Consider the following 22,871-nt stretch of genomic DNA (forward strand, 5'->3'; position numbering starts at 1 on the left):
CGAAGTATCGTAGCAAACTGCCTGAGAGACGATTAGATGCTGAAGATCTGGGACAACCCAGTAGGGTCTGTACCTTGTAAGGGTCTAAGTCCCAATGGTCTAGGAGCGAGATGTACCACTAGCTGTGATTGATCAAGGCCGGAGAATCAACCCAATGGACTGAGAGTCCTATTTAAAAGAGTTGTATCAGGGTTCGCGGTCATCTTGGGAGTGGGTGACACGACGAACAATGCGAAGCTTAAGGGCTAGAATACTCGGTATCTAGTGAGATCATGATAGTCAGCTGGATCTGAAAAACGAAATACGAGGGTCAGTGGATTCTCGATAAATGAGATTTCAGGTAATGGAGCATGGCTAGTCTAAAACTTTGACGATGAGTAGTGAGATGGAAACCTCGGTTCAAAGTAGAGTTTGGGTACAAAAAAAAAAACCAGGAGATATTCTCAGAAGGTTTTTTGGATTTATGAAATTACCAATAATAGATTGAGGTTATTAGATGCTTAGCTATGAGAGGTTTGATTGAGGACGTAAATTATTGGGCTTTGAAAAGGGTGAGTTGATATCTTTATCTCAAATTTGATGAATTATAAAACAGCTACAAGAGGCTGAGATATTTCTATGAACGATCAAGGGAATGAGGCATTCCGAAATCGGCAATAGAGTCATGATTTGACCAAAGTACCGTCTGTATTGAAGACGCTTTAGTGATTGTGTTTATTGAGGATATATTGGTGTACTCCTCAGATAGGGAGATGCATGAGAAACATTGAGGATAGTGTTAGGGAACATCACGATAGATGTTGAGACTGAGACTTGCTTGCTAGGTCATGAGCCAATCGAGAAAGAAATGATGAGAGCATGAGGCTCTATGAAGTCAAGGTCGAGGATTGAAAGTTCCAAAAAGTCAGATAACCCAGTAGATTTCGAGAGACGAGCCAAATGTTTTGAGTAGAGGTTGGTTCAAGCAAAGGTCGGTAACTTGAGTAAGTAGCTCCGAAAAGCATCAAGCATGATTAAAGTTAGTGACATGAAACGTTATTACTCGAGGATTAATTCAAGAAAAATTGAGGATCAAATAATTAATCTGATAATATAAAATGTTATTTGAGGATCACTTCGAAAGGTGCGATGAGTTATTTGAGTTATGGGTATATGGATGATTATGTGTTAGTTTAGCGATCAAATAACAAAGGAGCAAGCGATGCAAGGATATTAGTATTACTAAGACTTGGAAGATAACGTTAGATTTCGGTCGACAAAAGTTAAGTTACGGAAGAAAATTTTAAAGACAAATAGAATCTATTAATAAAGACTTCTTGAGGAAATAGTTACATAAAGATGATTGCGGTCAATTGATAGAAACTTGAGGTTATATCAAGAGATGAATACCTACAAGAATGAGGAAATAACAGGAATCTCGAATAGATTAGCACAAAGATTAAGCAATGACTAAGCTTGAGTGACTTAAGGTAAGACATAGCTAGTTTCAAGGATCTGTGATAAACGAGATAGGACCACTGACTTGTTATGGCAGTCTTGAAGCTTATGAAACAATCTCGTAATGACAAGATATGTGATGTTTGAGGATTTAGGAACGCATGATGACATAAAAATATTTCTTTGAGAATCAATTTGATAAAAGTTAAGATATATCGAGATCAGGGACTTTTGTGCTAAGGTTGGAAGATTATCAAAGCATGATTAATTAGTTCAAGATAAATGATATCGTCGTACAAAATCGGTAATAGAGAAGTGACAAGAATAAGGATATCGATTGGATAACAAATTAAAAATTGGTGATGTGGGTATGAGAGTTGCAGACTCGTTATGATGATGTGGGTACCAACTTAGATAGGAGCTCGAGTAGAGACTCGTGGCCCAAGGACCAAGTTATGTGGTTAATGGCTTTGAAAGAAAAATTCGAAAGATATGCATGGTTGACAAGTATACTTGTCTATGAGCATGGTCAGTGCAAGGGTTCGGATTTTGATATGCGCATCAGTATTCACAAGTTTCGAATAGGATCTTCGCTAGTTATTTGATTAGTCAGGTGTTAATTCTAAAGATGAAATTTTAAGATTTTTAGGACATGTGGCAAATTTCGAGGACGAAATTTTTGTAAGGATGGGAGAATGTAATACCCCATGTTCGTATGAGGCTGCCACGTAATTTTAATAAGTTTAGAATACCGAAAAATAGATTTTATAGCAATTTTAGGTACCGAATCAACTATAGGGAATGCCTCGGAGTGAAATTGTCTAAAGAAAATTATATGGTCTCGACGAGCGTTCGAGATAAGATTTATGGCATCGAAAGAAATCGAATCGGGAACAGTTTTCGGTACAGCTAAAATACAGCTGCCATTTAGGCTGTAAAATCGAATCATTGTAGCAGATTCAAAGATAAATGAGGCATGAAACGGCACTTAGCAGAGTGCATGAAGAATGAAATGTATGTAACTCATGTATTCTGAATGTTTTGAGAAATGTTGAAGATGTAAGATTTGATTTATGATTAACGCTAAGATATCAGGTTTCGATCTTTGCTTCCGCATTTGATGTATATAGTGATTCTCTTTCGAGATTAATAGTTGGGAATTCGGGACGGATTCGAGGAATGATGTGGTTTAGCCTTAGTGTTTGAAAGAAAAAATTTATTATTCCGGAATTGTCCCAATTTATAACGCGCCCGAGAAAACGGGGCGTTACAATCATGACATTATCAAAGTGATCAGGAAAGTAGTGTTAAGATCAAACAATTAACTTTGTAACTTACCCAAAAATTATCTGTTAACCTATGTTTCTAAATCAAGAACAATTAAAATTGCCACCAAATAGATTTTTTTAAAATATTTTTATTTAAAAATTTTAAGAATACTACTTGGATAGAAATGTTTAACAAGTTAAATATTACTTTTAGAGCCACCTCATTAGCTATGCTCAAAAGTTTTCAAATGCTAATTTGAATCAAGAAGAACAAGTAGTTTAGCTAGCAATTTTGTGTAAGACACATTGGTTGAACTAGTTGTTGGAAAACTTGTATTATTAGGGTTTCTAGCCTCTTTTCCTTTTATGTATAATTGATAAACCACATCCAAGATGACGATAGTGTAATATTAAATCTCTTGAAATGGTAATATAATTTTTTTTATTATAATTGGGATTAAGGTTTCAAAGAAACCCTAATCTTGCATGTGGTTTTTGAGAGAAGAAAATCACAAAGAAGGGCAACTGATCTCAACAAAGAGAAAACAAGATGTGGATTTGTGATGGAGGAGAAGAAGTAGCCAAGTAACAAAGAGTCGTCATCTTCAATCTCATTCTTTTTCTTCAGCATCCTTGATTGCGTTTTCTAATTATAGAAAAAATCAAGTGAGTAGAGAATGGAGGGATGGAGAGTAAAGGGAGATATGATAATTATCGTGGCACAATAAATGTAGAAGAGAGAGATAAAGAAAAAAAATTAAAAATTTGAGATGACTATTATGTATATATATATATATTTTTAAGTTAAATATATATAGAGAGAGAGAGAGAGAGAAATATTCTCCTTTCATATCGAGTTTGTCCGAGACAAGTGTGCAGTGGGGGAGGGAGGGAAGGGGCATCCCCTTGACTTTGTTCGTGTTAGTCAAATCTATATTATATATTATAACAAAACAGCTGCCAAATCCTTTTCTCGCCTATTTTCAGTTTCTATTTTGATATTTTATTATGTTTTATTTATTTATTTTCTTACTCGAAATAGAATTTTTGTAGATCATTAATTAAGCCTAGATTTGTAGAAAACGTGTAATTCTTGGAACCTGTAGATAATTTTTTTTAGCTCAAAAGTATTTGGAGAATGTGTAAACATGGTATATGAAGAGACAAGAACTCATCCATATTATTAATTCTTAAATATTAATATAAAATTTTAATTAAAATAAATTACAGAAAAATGAAACTTTTTAAATCGGGAGAAATCTTGAGATATCAGGTAATACCATCGGATACCGACTGCCAAGTAAATTTTTAAAAAAATAAATTTAATTTTTTACTTTATTTTCCATAATTTATCTCTCATTCTCTTTTAATAAAGCCACCACTCAAAACTCTAAAACCCTTAATTAGTTTCGAAACCATGCAAAAAAAGTACAAATCTTATATATGTTTATGTTATTACTTAATTTTGAAAAATAATTAGTTGGTAGGTTATGTTAAATTAGTTATTTAGGGAAAATTAAATTATTTTAAATAAGTCATTTAGGTTATTTTGACAAAATTAATATTTTGTATAGACTATTTATATTTATCATATGTTGTCATATTTCTTTTGAAAAATTTATTATATTTTATATTCTTATTATTGACAGCATGAATATGTGAAGTCATATATGGATAATTAATTTTAAAATTTTGATTATTATCATTTATATAATTAATTGATTATTTAAATTATCTTTACTTTTTTATATAGTTTAATTAATTTTATTTTATTTTTTATAATCTAAATGTTAAATTTTTATATATAACTTAAATATTATAATTTTATTTTTTAACTTTTTTTTTGGTTGCTTTTTTAAAAATTTGACCTATCTTGAATGTGGTAATTGATTGCTGGGAGGAATATATAAAATCATATATGGATAATCAATTTCAAAAAATTTATTATTGTCATTTATATAATTAATTGATTATTTAAATTATCTTTATTTTATATATAGTTTAATTAATTTAAATTTATTTTTTATAATTTTAAATGTTATAATTTTATTTTTTAACTTTATTTTTTTTATTACTTTCTTAAAAATTTGACCTGTCTTGAATGTAGCTAATTGATTACCCTGGAGAAATATGTGAAGTATAGATAATCAATTTCAAAAATTTGATTATTATAATTTATATAATTGATTAATTATTTAAATTATCTTTATTTTATATATATTTTAATTAATTTAAATTTATTTTATTATAATTTTATATATAACTTAATTAATTATTATTATTTATTTAATTAATTTAACCATATTTTCTTATTTTCAACTAATTAGTTTTAACCGTGTTTCTGATTTGTCAATGTAAACGAATTTTGTGTAAAAGTTTAATTCTTTGAAGTCGTCTCAGCATTAAAATTTTTAATTAATAGTTATTTTTTAATTTTAAGTTTTCTAAGAGGAATATGTAAAATCATGTATAGATAATCAATTTTGAAAATTTGATTATTATCATTTATATAATTAATTGATTATTTAAATTATCATTATTTTATATATAGTGTAATTAATTTAATTTTAAATGTTATAATTTTATATATAACTTAATTTATTATTATTATTTATTTAATTAATTTAACCAGGCTTTTGGTTTTCAATCAATTAATTTTAATCGTGTTTCTGGGTTGTCAATGTGAACAGGTTTTGTGTAACAACTTAATTTTTTTGAAGTCGTCCTAACATTAAGTTTTTCAGTTAATAATTATTTTTTAAATTTATTATTATTTTTTATTTAAATTTTGACCTATCTTAAATGTGGTAATTAATTGTAAGGAAGAAAATGTGAAATCATGTATAGATAATCAATTTTGAAAATTTGATTATTATAATTTATATAATTAATTAATTATTTAAATTATCTTTATTTTATATATATCATTTAATTATTTTAAATTTATGTTTTAAATAAGTCATTTAAGTTATTTTGATAAAATTAATATTTTGTATAGGCTATTTATATTTATCATATGTTCTCATATTTCTTTTGAAATATTTATTATATTTTATATTTTTATTATCGGTAGGAAAAATATGTGAAGTCATATATAGATAATTAATTTTAAAATTTTGATTATTATCATTTATATAATTAATTGATTATTTAAATTATTTTTATTTTTTATATATATAGTTTAATTAATTTAAAATTATTTTTTCATAATTTTAAATAAAAATATTTTGTATAGACTATTTATATTTATCATATGTTGTCATATTTCTTTTGAAAAATTTATTATGTTTTATATTTTTATTATTGGCAGGAGAAATATGTGAAATCACATATGGATAATTAATTTTAAAATTTTGATTATTATTATTTATATAATTAATTGATTATTTAAATTATCTTTATTTTTTATATCTATAGTTTAATTAATTTAAATTTATTTTTTTATAATTTTAAATGTTATAATTTTATATATAGCTTAAATATTATAATTTTATTTTTTAACTTTTTTTTTGTTACTTTCTTAAAAATTTGACCTGTCTTGAATGTGGTGATTGATTGTCAGGAAGAATATATAAAATCATATATGAATAATCAATATGTAAAGTCATGTTAATGTGAAGAGATTTTAGGTAACAGTTTAATTTTTTAGAAGTGATCCTACCATTAAGTTTTTCAGTTAATAGTTATTATTTATTTATTTTTTTGGTTGCTTTCTAAAAATGTTGACTTATCTTAAATGTGGTAATTAATTGTCAGCAAGAAAATGTGAAATAATTTATAAATAATCAATTTTGAAAATTTGATTATTATAATTTATATAATTAATTGATTATTTAAATTATCTTTATTTTATATATATAATTTAAATTTATTTTTTTAATTTTAAATATTATAATTTTATATATAACTTAAATGTTATAATTTTATTTTTTAACTTTTTTTGGTGTTGATTTTTTAAAAATTTGACATGTTTTAAATGTGGTAATTGATTGTTACGAAGAATATGTGAAGTTATGGATAATTAATTTTGAAAATTTGATTATTATCATTTATATAATTAATTAATTATTTAAATTATCTTTATTTTATACATAGTTTAATTAATTTAAATTTATTTTTTTATAATTTTAAATGTTATAATTTTGTTTGTTAACATTATTTTTTTTTATTTTTTTCTTAAAAATTTGACCTATCTTGAATATGGTAATTGATTGACAGGAGGAATATCTGAACTCATGTATGGATAATCAACTTTGAAAATTTGATTATTATCATTTATATAATTAATTGATTATTTAAATTGTAAACACCCCGCCCGAATATCTCTCAATCACTTGGACTATCCGAACGGGAGTACCTACAAAAGAGAAAAGAATGAAACACAAGACAAGAACCACCCTGGCATGCATACACAAAATAAGAACAGCGGAAACGAAACTAAACTCATGCATGCACTACAGGTACCCCGCTAGCACAGCGGTCACATGATAAATAAATGAACATAGACTCCTGTGCCGACATACACGAGACTCGAGAAAAGACCTAGCACAATACAAAATAATAGAGTAAATCCTATTCAGACAGCAAAGTTGACAAGGACTAACGGGACTGCCTGTACACCATACCGACTCTGCCGCTAAAAGTTGACTCCCTTGCCATGGCCCACACTGCCATTACTTGGAATGATGGAAAGCAAAGTGAGTCTAGAGACTCAACAAGCATAAAGAAAGAAAGGCTGAAGGCTGTATAGATCCAATAAACTCTCATCAGAACACCAACCCCCAAGCACACACAAACCATGAAATGCTACAACATAATAGCATAGCATAATAAAAGCACATACTGGTCCTTGGGGCCCACACAAGACACACGGCACCCAAGTCTCATACCAACCTATCGCTGCCTTGGACAGTAACAAATATCTCCACCAAACCTGTGCGCGTCATCCCGGGTCGGTGCTCCCGTCACCCGTGTGTCCATGTCGGTACTCCCAACACCCGAGCCATAGGCTCCCTCGGAACGGTCCTCCCGTCCGAGAACTAATAACTACCAGTAACCATGCAATGCACATAAAAATGCAATGGCGTAGTGAGCATCAACGTGATACATTGGCGCCCATACATCCAGGCATCAGGCCATGCTTCGCCCACACAGTAAACCACACGCGATGCATATGCCCGTGCTGGATGCAACCTAACCAAGTTAGAATGTCCGTGTCCAAGCATACTCAATAAATGAATATCCCAACATGCAACCCATGCCTATGTGCATATTAAATCATGAACAATAATATAATGAATTTAATCGTGTAGTAAATCACATATTGGCAGAGCTAGTCAGCAGTGCCCGGCATCGGTCAACGGCCAATGATTGAGAGTGTCCACTCGATGGTCCACATCAGGACTGTACAATAGTCTACCCCAACGTCACCAACAACCGACCCCTACCCCACTGCTTGATAGCTCTAACCGAACCATAAATAAATTCGAGAAAAATCGTAAATAAACTCGCATGTCTAGAAACCTAGTCCCCAAGCTGGGTTCGGTATCATTCTGAAAGGAATGAGGGTGATATAAACCCCCGTAGGCTTTCAACAATTAAAATTCTAGAAGACTCGGATTTAATTTAAATTAAACAATTGAATAATAATTTAATAAACAATGCTAGGCACCGAATTAGAGTAAGGGAGGGGATAAAATACGAGAAACCACGGAGTCTCTCACGAGAATTAAAGAACATGAGGAGGAGGTTAGGAGCTTGCCTTTATACAGCCGTTTCTTGCCTTTCGAGTACTCCCGCTGTGAAGTAAAGCATTTTCTGGTAATTAATGAAATCATAATTTTAATTAAATAAATCTACCGTGTAAAATAAATAATCTAGCCGTACAAAATTCTTAAACGTATGCCGCTTCTAATACTTTTTACCCACATAAGTACACCAAAATAAAACCCTATAAATCTCTTATTTATTTTAAATTAAATCATACCAATGAAATCTCAATTCATATAATTAATATATAATAATAACAACTTAATGCTCACTAACATGCAAACATTACTTCCTGTTTAGATTTACTCATAGGGAAGTATATATCTTTTATTAATAACATATGCAGATATCTCCACTAATATGCATACACGATATCCCCACTAATATGCATACACGGCTAGGGCCATCTCTTTTCTTTTCTTTTATTTTAATTCATTTGCACTCACACACAGTGATATTCATGCCCATACACTGTGTTTATATATATATATATATATATAGATAGATAGATAGATAGATATATAAACTGGCACACTCACAGCAACACCAACTCTCATAGTCAAAATAATATACACTCTCACGCACACAGTGAGCCCACTTCTTGCACATAGTGCACTAATGTATATATATACTTGCACATCAAATTAATACACGTTGCAATATAGCATAATCGTCCAAAATTAATAAAATCAAAATCATAATTAAATTCTAACCGTATAAAATTATTAATACATAATTGTTTACTTACCCAACTAATTAAACCGCAATTAAACTTGATTTAATCCTCAATTTCTCCCAATTTCCTCACCATTTCCAGCCTCAACGCGCCATCTTCTTCTTCCGTAAGCTCTCTGCTCGCTCACTGTTTTCCTCCAATTTAAGCTTCAATTGAAGCATTAAATAGCCATCTAATCCCATGTAAAAAATCGGGCAAAATACATGGCCAAATTGGCCTTAATTTTCGTGCAAGCAGAGGGCGTGGGAGAGCAGCCGCATGGCGCACCACGTGGTCGCGCAGTGGGCTGGCACTGGCGCCCCAAAACGGCGTCGTTTTGGCCGCCCCTTGTTGCCTCAAAAATAATTCTTTTTTCTCTAGCCGAGCGCGCCTCCGACCTCCAACAGCCGCACACGCGCACCCAACCACTCGGCCACTCCACATCTTCATACATATATCCATACATAAATAAATTTAAGGGAATCCCAGCCATCTCTACAAATCACACTTTAAACCACTAACTTCGAAAAGCTCCACATAAACCCTAATTTCCATTTCCACCTATTACACTTATACCCCAAACATTCAAAAATTCTCCCAAATTACTTTATTTTAATCTTTTCCCAAATACTCCCCCAATAAATAATTATTTCCTCAAAATAACCTAATTAAACATTTTTATTAAATCTCCAAATATCCAAATAAATTAATATTTCTTTTTAACCCACAAATATTCAATAATCACCACAAATACAATAATTATTAATTATTAACTATTTCTAAATAATTTCATTAATTATCTTTAATTCTTTATTTTTCTCAAAATCACATAAATAAATACTTTCTCTTAAATTCTCAAATATTCAATAATGTCCTCAAACACCGATTTGAATAATGATTATTTATTTTCAAATTTTGGGATATTACATAAATTATCTTTATTTTATATATAGCTTAATTAATTTAAATTTATTTTTATAACTTTAAATGTTATAATTTTTTATATAACTTAAATGTTATAATTTTATTTTTTAACTTTATTTGCAAACGTAGTGAAATTTTTAGTGTGATGAAGTTAGTAATTAACCCTAATTTGATCTCTAAGTACATGTGTATGCTAGAAACAAGTCAGATTATTAGTATAGTGTTTAAAGTTTGTAATATGTTAAGAATGACTATGTGTTAAAACATGTTTTAACGTGTTATGCCCACACAACAGCAAGAGTTTGATTTTTATTGAAAGATTAAAAAGACTGAAATTGAGGATGAAAATGTGCTTCATCAATTTTCAAAATTTAATATCTATATTTGTAAAATAAGTTTGAGGGTTCTAATATGTATGACGTAAATACTAATTAATGACATTATATTCTAGATTTCTTCATTTAATGATGAAGTTACTACATTGCTGAAGTCGGGTTGTGAGTTATACATACATTGAAAAACTATGAAGGATATTTTGTCAAAAGGGTTTTCATTGGCGATTTGTTGACTAATACAACTAATAAGATTCAATTGAAGATCAAGAATGAGGATAACTGAAAAAAGTTTATCTAATTGGTTTCGGATTAAAATGTGTTTTTTTTTTTGGTTATTACCTATTCCTATAAAATTTTTGAGGTTGTTTAGTTAATTACTACTGAATTTTATATGTTGGCTTTTGTTATAATTTTTTATGCAAGGTAAACTTGGTTTGCTAATTTTTTATTTCTATATTTTTTGTTGTTGCTGGATTTATATCTAAGCAATTTGTTTGATTTACATGTTTTTTGTTTTATTTTATTATTTAGTTTTTTTTTTTGTTGATTCACACTTATGTATTTGCTCATGTTCTTTCACTTCTATTTATTTGTATATTTTTTTTAATCCACTAATTTATAGTGGGTGTTTAACATTCCTACATTTCTACGTGCATTTTTTTTTCACTACACAAATTATTATTTTCAGTATATTGCACAAGAATTTATCATAATTGAGCTATAGTTTAATAACATACACAATATTAAAATTATAATGAACGAGAAACATCTTCAATCAAATAATTAATAAAATAAATTGAGAAATAATCATACTAGATGTACATCACTTTTGTACATCTTGGGCTACATAAGGGAGTATTATGACCAAAATACCCCTCGCCTCACATGCACTCCACATGCCTCTATGCACCTCATGAGGGACTTTTTTATCATCGATATATTTTTATGTAACCCAAGGTGTACACAAAGGTGTATCAATAGCATTTTTCATCAAGAAATCACCATTTATACTGAGTAATCAACTACCTTGTTACTGAGAGTTCAGAATAAAATATATCACATTTTTAGTGTTTCGTGCATCAAAGTGAAAATAGTGTGTTAGAAATGATAAGCGTTAACCTCACTTTAACAAGTCATGGATACTATAGACGTTGGATACAATCTTTTGTTAAAGAGACATATATGTGTTAGTAGAAAAATCATAATAAAAGCATAAAAAATGTCAAAAAATAAAAAAAGATTAGACAAAAAGGGACATACATATTTCAGAATAATTGAATAACTAATTTTGTTGTATGTTTGTTCATTTCTCATGATTACAACATGATTATTTTGTTTATTTTCTATTTCTTTATTATGATGTTAATTTGTTATAACTATTGAATTATGTAACATTTATTTTAATGATTATTTTTTTCTTGTGATATCCTTACATCGCACGCACGGGTGATACACTAGTAATATGTTATTTGACATAAAAAATATAATAATTTGGCATGTATATATTGTAATTTATCTTAATATATATATAAAAATTCGTTTGCCGCTCCATGACACAGATCCTTAGATCAGATCAAAGCGTTGCAGTTCCATCGCCGGAAGTTTGTCACCGGACACTCAAAATGAAAGCTCTTCTTCTTGCATGAAACCCTAATCATCAATAACACTCCAACAATGGAAAAACCCTAACCAAAGCCATCCAAACAGAGAACGATCCAAATGGCCCCAAGCCCGAAGAGAAGCTTTCTCCGTCTCTTGCTCATTCTCTCTCTCTCCGCCCTTTTCCTCTTATCTCTCTACTGCTTATCGTCCACCTCAAACTTACAACCGCAGTTCGCCTCTTCCTTCCCCCAAAACCCTACTTGCAATTCAACTTCTTCTGATGACAACTACGCCAATAACTTCACTCTCACCATCAAAGTCCTCACTTTCGACCGCCTCGTCTCTCTCTCTCGCTGCCTCCGTTCTCTAGCTAATGCGCAGTACGGCCATGACACGGTCAATCTTCACATCTTTGTCGACCACTTTAAGGTAAATGAGAATAGGAATGAGGAATTGGATCAAAGGCTGAATGAATCGCGCCGGATTCTGGAGTTTGTTGATGGATTTTCTTGGAAATTTGGAGAGAAGATGGTGCATTACCGGACTGGAAACGTTGGGTTGCAGGCGCAGTGGTTGGAGGCGTGGTGGCCGAGCTCGGATCATGAGTTTGCCTTTGTTGTGGAAGACGATTTGGAGGTTTCGCCTCTGTATTACAAGTTTTTGAGGGGTTTGATTCTTAATTATTACTATAATTCTTCAAATTTTCATCCTTCAATCTACGGGGCATCACTGCAGAGACCAAGGTTTGTCCCAGGTACCACTTTTGCAGATTTTTTTGTTTCTCTTCGACTCTTTTTTTGATCCCTTGGATAATTATTTTGTACCCAGGGAAAACAGATTTTGACAATTGAACTCTTTCGTTACTAGGGAATTTAAATGGCCATGGACCTCGGATTGTGTTTTTTTGGAAGGTCCAAATTTCCAATGCCAAAAACAAACAAAATATGACAATCAAAATTCCCTTTCCCTGTCTGGGTTATCAATCAGATAAATATTGTTTTTAACTTGAATTATCTTAATCCTCTAAGCTCAGAAAAATGATTCTGAGTCTGTGCATGATTTCATATTAGTTATTCTACTTTTCTGTCATGCTTGGAAGTAATTTCCCTTTTCTTATTCAATCATCTGGGATTCTGAATGCCAAGAACCTTGAGTAGCTCAATTGGGCTACTGAAAATATGTGAAGAATCAAAATCATTTTATGACATGGGTCCATTTTAAGTAGGTGACGTATGATGCATCGGATAGCTGAAAGTTTTACATTGTGTCTGTGGTTCTCTAATTACAGTAACTTCACCTTGAACCTGATGATGGCTGCTAATTTTCCCTGATCAAGTTGAGTACCATTTAGATTGTTGTCCATAAAGCAATTAAGTAAACTGTGCTTGATACATGGAATGCGACCTAATTATTCTTTAAGATGGATGCAATTTCAAGGTTTAGCCATTTATTAGTCTCCTCTGTTAAACATTCTTGGAGGGGAAACTTTTGAGGAACTTATATGTTTGGAAAAAAATAAACTTGTAGATAGATAAAAGGGTTAGTTTCCACATTACTCTAGAAATTAGATTCATAGATGTGGTTCAACTCTGAAGGATTTTCAGGTTTTCAATTCCCTTGGAAAGTGGCACAGATTAATGATTATTTAACTTTTTTCTTGAGAACTATTTGCTTCTCCTAATGAATGAACTGCTTGTGTCATTATGTTGCTGAAAGGATCTTCAGAATGCTAATCTTCAGTTCTGCTTAAACACCAGGAAATAGTGTATTGTTATCCTCTGGCAAGTTTCATTTGGTGAAAAGAAACTCAAGCATGTTATTAAAATTGTCAATGATTCAAAATATTTAGATTTATCTGTCCAAATTGAAGTGTATCCATCTGGTTATCATCTTTGTTGGGAAATAAATTGAATCCAATGATTAAATATATATCATGGGTTTGCAGAATATTTGGAACCGCATGAATCTTTTCAGATAAATTCCTGCTTCACTAATCACAAAGTGCAATTAGCAACAAAGAGCACCATAAAACAATCACCCAAATGCCTTCTTGATGAGAGAAGGGAAGAACTTTGTGGAAAAAAGTCAAGATATTCTTCCGATCTTCTTTTTCTAGTGATTGATTTATTTATATCAATCATTAACCACTCTATCTCAAGTTGGAGTCCAACTCAGATTGGACTTCTTGAAGCTTGAGTGTTGCGCACATCCAAGTGTATGTATGGGTAGTTAAAACTGCTCCCATGGGTTTGGGTTGGGTGACCTTGCATGGGCACCCCAACTCAACTTGAATCTACATCTCCCACTCACTCATGGGTGGAGTGATCTGACCCACCTTTGGTTTCATCTCAATTCATTTCCTTATCTCAACTTCATACCAACAAGAGGGTTGTGAGCAATGAGTGGATATGCAAGTTGGGAGCTTATTAACAGTGCACATGTTGGGACAATGTAGAGGCTTCTATCAAAAAAGAAAATTCACACACATATAAAACTCATAGTGCCCTAGACTTGTTACATCAGTCCATAACATTCTCAATCCCTCATAAAGCAATGATAGATTCTCTGTTACTATACTCACAATTATGCTCAAGCTATGCTAAGTGACATAATTGGTTAACCAGTGAATACTAGAATCATTAAAAGTGTAAATTGGTTAGTCTTCCTATCCATCATGTATTCTTACATCTCAACCTAGCTATTTTAGCATAAATGCTCCATTAGGTCGAATCAATCATAACCATTGGCAATATTTTAGAGAAGTATGTAATGAATTAGAACATTGAAATATGGAGATTAGTTCTTAAGGGCATAATTTTGAAGGTTTCATCAAGTTCTAGGGACTTGCATAGTAAAGGAGTAGGGATCCATCCTTCTCACTTTTCCTATATGGTCATGACAACACACATGGTATGAAACACATGTTCTGATGTTTAACTCCCAGTGGAGCATATGTCTTGTGCCTTTGTTTTAACATCACATGGATCTTGGTTTAATCTCCCACTTGTGACTAACCTAAGTCCTAAAGTTTGCTCTCACTTTGTAGGTTTTCATTTGAGGTCTCACATTTGGCTTTACTATAGGCTTTCCGTGAACTATGGGAAACACTCATGACGGCCACATTTAGATTTTATCTGAATTCACAATTATAGGGTCTCATCTTTGCTAGCTTCTCAAGCACCAAGACAATTGCTTATGTGTGAGAGAGCCAAGCTCGAGCCTAGCTAACATACTCAAGTGTGGTTTTAGCTCTTAAGATTTACTAAATACATGGCTGTAAGCTCCCAAAGGATCTGACCAAGGCTCTCCCCGATCACGATGAGGGTTCTAAAGAAGGAGGGAGAATTAGAAGAACTTGGGGGGAATTAGAAGAATAGAAAATGGAGGGAGATAGAGAAGAGAGAGAGAGAAATTCAGAGGAATATCTGGCTTCTGGTATTTCATATCCCAATTGGGTGTGGACAGCTTGTATATATGCTGGTTCAACAGCCTATGTTCTGCTAACCGCCCCCACGTTCTAGGGGTTACAATCAAATAAGCTCTCTCCCTAGGTACAAGCCCTCACTGTTGTAACTACCTTAGCACCACTACTTGTTGCCTATAGCCCTCCCATACAAGGTACTTCCCTACATAGCTGGTACATGGCAATTGCCCTCCCCCACACAAATTTCTTGTCCTCAAGAAATGCAGAGAAGGTTGGCAGCTTGAGAAAATTGCTTGAGTAAATTCGGAAGGTACTCCCATACGTTATTGTCCGGATGAAGGTTAGACCATTGGATAAGGACTTGAGTTATGGGGCTGCCTTGTTTATAGATGACTTGCTAGTCCACTATGGCTGCCGGTTCCATGGTTATTGTTGGTTGTATCAGGAAGAGTAGGCAAGGAAGAACTCACTTGTTGTGTCCCCACGAATTTCTTAAGCAGAGAGACATGAAATACCAGATGAATCTTGGAGTCTTTAGGTAGTTGAAGCCGATAAGCAATATTTCCAATTCGGGCAGTAATTGGAAAAGGACCATAGAACCTAGGGCTTAATTTTGAAATGGCTCCTTGCAGTAAGGCTTTCAAGTGGCATGGTTTGAGTTTTAAGTACACTTCATCCCCAACCTTAAACTCCCTTTCACTCCTACTCCTGTATGCAAATTGCTTCATGCGATTCTTAGATGTAGCCAATCCAATCTTCAACAATTGTATGGCTTGCTGTCTCTTTTGCAGATAGGTGTCTAAGGCTGCCTCAGTGGTTGAATTGTTCAGGGTTGGCAAGAGGGGTGGCTTGTGATAGAACCTTTACACAATTGATTGAATTTTAGCTCTAAAACAGTAGGAATTCCTCAATTACAGTAGCCTCAGCAATGGATATAAGCGAATACAATGAAGGAAAACAAAAACAGGCCTATTCGAGAGGGCCTCCCTCTCCCACAACTTCAACAAATTTTCCCAATGCTTCTCCCTTTTTCTCTCTTCCCCTTTGTACCTACTCCTTTGCTCGTTCCAACCACATGCTCGATTATTCTCTTCTAACTAACTTGTGACTCTTTTACCCTTGAGTCATTTTACTTGGTTGCCCTTGTGGTCCCCACCACTTTTCCCTTCCTTTTGCTTCTCTGATAAGTTTGTTTAATGGGGGTCCTAACAACACTCTCGCCCATAAGTCTCACCTTGTCCTCAAGGTGGAATTATAGAAATTGAAGTAGAATCTGATGGTAAGGCTCCCATGTTGCTTCCAATGGGGGCAGCCCCTTCCATTGAATAAGGACATCAAGGTTCCTTAAATTTTGAGAGTTTCCCTAATTGCTCTTTCTGCCTTGAGTAGCTGCGACACATGGAACACAGGGTGGATAGCATTAGAAGGTGGTAACAGCTTGTAGGCCACATTCCCATCTTCCTCTCCACTGGAAAAGGCCCATGGAACCTCGGTGCTAACTTCTCATTCAGTCTCTTCACCAACATCTTTTGCTGATAGGGCCGAATTTTTACATAAACCATATCGCCCACGTCAAACTGCACATCTCGCCGCTTCCCATCTGCTCTTTCCTTCATCCAAACTTGAGCCTTCAACTGTTGGGATTGCTATTCATCGATAATTAAGTCTCGTTCCAACAATTGCTGTTTGATTGCAGAAATTGCAATGGTACCCTTCTCAAATCTCAATAATGGGGGAGGTTCACGCCCATAGACAATCTGGAACGGAGTTAATTTTGAGGATGCATGAAAGGAAGTATTGTACCAATATTTGGCACCACGCCTTAGGTTTGGATGAACAAAAACAACGAAGATAGGTCTCCAAGGTGCGGTTTAAGACCTCCGTTTGTCTATCAAATTGTGGATGGTAGGAACTGCTCCTGTTCAATTGAGTGCCTTGCAATCGGAATAGCTCTCCTAAAAATGACTAACAAAAATTTTATCTCTATTGGAGACGATAGAGTTTGGAACGTCGTGTAGCCTAACAACCTCCTTCACAAAGATCCCTACTATGCTTGCTATTGTGAATGCGTGTTTTACAATAATGAAATGTCCATATTTGCTTAACCGATCGACCACCACCAATATTGTATCTCTCTCCCCTAACCTTGGTAGCTCTTCAATGAAATCCATGGACACGTCCTCCCAAATTTGGCACGGAACTGCAAGCAGCTGCAACAACCCACCCAGTGATAACGCTTTGTATTTATTCTGTTGGCACACAGGGCAATTACGAATATATTGTTGAATATGCCTCTTCATCCCCACCCAATATACATTTGAAGAGATCCATTTATAGGTCTTGAGAACCCCGGAATGGCCTCCAATCTGCCCATCATGCCCCTCCTTCAGCATTAAAGGAATCAAGGTGGAGCCTTTAGGTAGATACAACTTCCCTTTGAACAATAAATGACCATCTATCAGGGTAAACCCAGGTTTTCTAGTGGGATCAACCTTCACCTCCTTAACTATTAGTTGAAGTGTCGCATCCTCCACCTTCTTCTTAAGTTGGTCAAGTTGCACCACTCAGGAAATGATGAGAATCAATAATGAAACGGGAGATTGGAGGCATGAGAGGGCATCCGCTGCCCGGTTCTCCAACCTAGATCGATATTGAATCTCACAATCATATCCCATCAATTTCATGACCCATTTTTGACACTTAGAATTGAGCACCCTTTGTTTCATTAAAAACTTTAAGCTTCGTTGGTATGTCCGAATAACAAATTTTCACCCCAATCAAATAGTGTCTCCACTTCCTTACTGCAAATACCATGGCCATCAATTCTTTCTCATACGCTGACCTCTGTCGACCTTTGGGATTTAGGGAATGGCTGAAAACAGCAATAGGTTGTTGCTCCTGCATCAAAATAGCTCCCAAACTATGCCCGGATGCATCAATCTCACAATGAATTCCTTGGAAAAATCTAGTAACGCCAACACCGGAAGTTCGATCATCACTCTTTTAAGAGATTGAAAGGCCTGTTCTACTAACTCATCCCAGAAAAAATTCCCCTTCTGAAGGCGATATGTCAATGGCCATGCCAACTTCCCATAATTCTTCACAAACGTCTGATAATACCCCCGTAAGACCCAAGAATCCCTGAAGCTCATGTAAGGATTTAGGAATAGGCCATTCCATGATTGCCTTAATTTTAGAGTTATCCATAGCCACCCTTTCATGAGAAATGATGTGTCCCAGGTACTCAATCTCCCGCTGCCCCAACTGACACTTCTTCGCATTAGCATATAGTTGATGCATTGCTAGCAGTCCCAAAACACACCTCAAATGTTCCTTGTGCTCGGCCATATCCTTACTGTAAACCAAAATATCAATAAAAAAATATCAAAACAAATTGCCTCAAGTGCTCCTTAAAGATCTCATTCATTAAGGATTGAAATGTGGCGGGGGCATTGGTTAACCCAGACAACGTAGCCAAGAATTCATAATGTCCCTCATGTGTGCGAAAGGCGGTCTTAGGAATGTCCTTAGGATTGTTTTGTATTTGATGATACCCCGATTTTAAGTCCAACTTGGAAAAAAACAACAGCCCCATTCAATTCATCCAATAATTTTTCAATAATTGAAATCAGTGTTCTAAAACGCGCTAGGCGCTAGTCAAGCGCCAGATTAGGGCCTAGCGCCTAGGATGCCTATGCGGGGCCTAGGTTGACTTTTTTGTTTTTAAGTTTTTAATGTAATATCATGTTATTTTTAGATAAATCAAAGTTAAAAAGACAAATGAAACTTATATATATATACATCAGAAACTTATATATATTTATATATATAAATATATTGTCCCATCCGAAAACCAGTTAGCTATTGACAAAGGGACTGCCTACAAAAAGATTTGAGAAGTTATTGTGCAAGCTGGGAATGAAAGACGCTCATTCACTAGCTCATCAGTTTGAGGGAGAGTGTTGAGTTCCTGACAGAAATATAAGGAATGTTTGACTGGAATCATTCCTTAATTTAAGAGATTGATTGGCCAAATTGTCGCTAGTTTAGAGATTGATTTTAAGGAGTAATTACCGGCCTATCTTTTTGAATACTTTCCTATTTTCTGTGCAGTCAACCTTTCCTATTTTTCTGTGCAGACTATCTTTCCTAGTTTAGCACAAATGTAATCTTTGCTATGGTATAAATTACTAACCCTATAAATGGGGCTGTACCACACATCTAAAAAATAATATATACAGTTTTATTTCTCCTATTTCTCACAGTTAATCTCAGCAATGAGTATACTTTCTGGCAGATAACCATAGTCATAGATCTAATCACAAGGCACTGCATAGTTAGCCCTCCTAGTTAGTAGTTGAATTCAAGATCCCGGGGCTTATGAGACTTGTCCTTTATGATGCAGAATGGAGCATTCCCGGATGGGATGATTAGATATGTTCTGTTCTTGTTTTTATTAGAGCATGCAAATCAGAACTCAAGTTGATGGCTAAAAGAATATAAAGTATCTTCTTGTTTTAGTGAATTTGTTGTGGTAGCTATTGTAATTTCCATCATTTATTAAAAATCTTGTGCCTGTTTGTGCTCTTAGCTTCTGTCCTCAATTGTTCACTGAATTCAGGCAAACATGGGAATAAATTGCAATTGGATAGTGGTACATCCCTTTTCTTGTACCAGCTGGTTGGTACCTGGGGCCAACTTCTGTTTCCAAGACCTTGGAAGGAATTTCGTTTGTGGTACGATACTCACAAGGTTAAGGGCATCAAGCCATTCTTACAGGGGATGGTAACATGATTCACTGTGTTCTTCTCATTACCTTTTCCTTTTGCTTTATTTAGTGGATATCAATATTCCTGCTTGAATTTTGATTTCATTTTTCTTAATATTTTTTGTAGGTGACAACAGGATGGTACAAAAAGATGGGAGAGAGAATATGGACTCCTTGGTTCATTAAATTTATACAATCTCATGGGTATTATAACATCTATACCAATTTTTCACATGAAAGAGCACTCAGTATCTCCCATAGGGATGCTGGTGTAAACTATGGGAGAACAGCAGGCCCAGATTCATTTTTATTGGCTGAAAATTCTCTTAATTTTGATCTTTTAGAAATGCCACCACTAAGCAAATTGAAGTGGTATGATTTCTGCTTCACACAGGTATTTCCTGATAGAGTTGTAAGGAGTGTTGATGAACTTGGATCTGTTCTTCACTCTTTACAGAAACTGGAGACCATTGTGCTTGTCAGCCTGCATGGTGTGCCACACTCGGTCACAAGAAACTTACTTTGCCACTTTGAAAGGTTAAATATTCGAAACTACATATTAGTGGGACCTAAATCTGATTTCTTGCTTGATCTTGCAAGGCGAGGGCATCCTGTGATTGACGCAGATCAATTTCTTGACAATATCCAAGTTCAGAAGTTAAAACCCTTTAAGGAATCTGGCCTGGATTTGGCCAAGGAGATTTTAGTGAAGGCTTTTGTAGTAAAGAAGACATTAGAACTTGGTTATAGTACATGGGTGGTTGATGAGAACATGCTTGCGGTGAGCAGTGATTCATTCTCTATTTCCACTGATCCTAACTATGATTTATATGTTGGCAAGACCTTTAAAGCTCTGTTTATTAGGAGTTCATCATCTGCAAAGGAAAATTGGGTTGATGATTTTATTTACAAGGTTCTGACTATGGTTGACCCTTTGAAGCATAAAGATATATTTCCAGTGGATGGCAGAAACTTTATTTCTATAGTGGCAGAAGTGTTAAAACAGGAGGGTGTGAAGATTGGGACCATTGATGCCATGGGCTTTGATGTAACTGTCAGTGCTACTAATGTCAATCAAAGTTCTCTGAGTGATGAAAAGAAGGTGGTCTATTGGTCCTCTGAGATGCACTTGGATTTCATAGCAAAACAGCTTGAGGGTTTAGGCTTTTGGATCATTGATGGTGATTCTTCGTGCACAGCTGTTGTTTGTCACCAGTCCTAACATCTGGTTCAACTGCTATGATCAATGTCTACACTGTTGATCTGTATTATTACTTTTCACATTCTTCAATAGGTTTCTGCTTCAAATATCTCAATAGTTGTCATGATTCTTTCGAGAATACAACCACAAGATTTGGAAGTTTTAATGGTGAGGCTACAAGATTTTGTGGAGGATGGTACCTTCAAATAACCATGATGCATAGGCTTTTAACGGTTAGTGGTAAAAGGGTCAACTCATGTGTAAAAAAATAAAAAAATAAAAAATAAAAAAGTATTGGGTGGTGTTTGACAATTACATTTTACTTTTTAATTTTTTAGGTAAAATTTTAAACAAATTGAGTCTTAGTATACTGGAAAAATTATTTAAAAATTAGTTATTGTTTAGAAATTATGAGTTCAACTTTTGTTAGTGTAGTGTTAATATTTATCCTTTTAAGCAAGATATTTTAGGAAAATATTTTATTGATAAGGTTAAAAGTGATTTGGTTTTATTCTACAAATGATCTGTGCAATTATTTAAAGATTGAGTTATTGGTGAGGTTTGAATTCAAGATTTTAATATGTTAGTTAACTATTAATTGTTGACGGTTTTATAGATTTAAAATGTTATTTAACAACATTAAAATAAAAAGTTATGGTTGGTTAATACGATTCCATTATAAAAGTTCAATAACTTAGGTTCAGTGACAAATTTGGTCTCTAGGCTAAAGTATAGCGGCTGCTTTGGCCTCCTTTTTTTTTCAAAAAGAAAAATGATTTAATTGGGAGCAAAGTCTCAAGTTGGCCACGATACATTTGTCTAGCACTAAATTGATTACTAAATTTTAAAATAGATCAAATTCATAAGCAAGATTGCTCTTTGCTTTTCTTTTTCAAATTTAGGGTTTAAATTAAGTTACAATATTTGACTTCATGTAAAAACAAGTCAAAGACTTACTTTTACTCAGTAAAAAGAAATAAACACAAACTTTAGAATGCTAATTAACCATTAGATAGTAGATCACATGATCCAATCCATCATTGCTAGTAAAATTCCATAAAACTTTAGCACATTGTTCCTAAACCAGTTAAGAAATTTCTTTGATATTGGAGTAAAAAAATACATTTGTTTAAACAATTGGTAGATAAAAGTGAATCTCTTTTCACATTTAAAAAATCTTCTTACTTGTTTCTTGTTGGCATGGAATTGACGCTTTTGATCATCAACATCCTTGTACCAAAAAGGATGAAAAAAAAAAAAATTGAATTGTAAATTTTTGGGTGTGTTTTTACAAATATGTTCTATGATTTGGGATTTTAGAAATGATTTTTTTTTTTTTTTTTGTAAAAAAGGTTTAAGAGCTAAATCCATCATTGTACTTGGGCTCAATGCATAAACTAGACACTAAACTTTCATAAATGGGGTTTC

General features: G+C 33.5%; 1 protein-coding gene across 1 annotated transcript; it reads left to right on the forward strand.

Moving 5' to 3' along the window:
• Positions 1-11,998: 11,998 nt before the first annotated feature.
• LOC127793222 (uncharacterized) lies at positions 11,999-21,634 on the forward strand. The gene is made up of 3 exons (XM_052324032.1): positions 11,999-12,804; positions 20,096-20,259; positions 20,370-21,634. The coding sequence occupies exons 1-3, from the start codon at positions 12,168-12,170 to the stop codon at positions 21,462-21,464; spliced, it is 1,896 nt and encodes a 631-aa protein (XP_052179992.1). The 5' UTR covers positions 11,999-12,167; the 3' UTR covers positions 21,465-21,634.
• The last annotated feature ends 1,237 nt before the right edge of the window (positions 21,635-22,871 follow it).

The sequence above is a fragment of the Diospyros lotus genome, chromosome 1, assembly GCF_014633365.1.
Source record: "Diospyros lotus cultivar Yz01 chromosome 1, ASM1463336v1, whole genome shotgun sequence".
NCBI classification, from domain to species: Eukaryota; Viridiplantae; Streptophyta; class Magnoliopsida; order Ericales; family Ebenaceae; genus Diospyros; species Diospyros lotus.

Coding starts and splice junctions, on each gene's coding strand:
- LOC127793222 (XM_052324032.1), top strand. CDS start 12,168: ATGGCCCCAAGCCCGAAGAGAAGCTTTCTCCGTCTCTTGCTCATTCTC. Junction 12,805..20,095: donor GAGACCAAGGTTTGTCCCAG/GTACCACTTTTG, acceptor CACTGAATTCAG/GCAAACATGGGAATAAATTG. Junction 20,260..20,369: donor AGCCATTCTTACAGGGGATG/GTAACATGATTC, acceptor TATTTTTTGTAG/GTGACAACAGGATGGTACAA.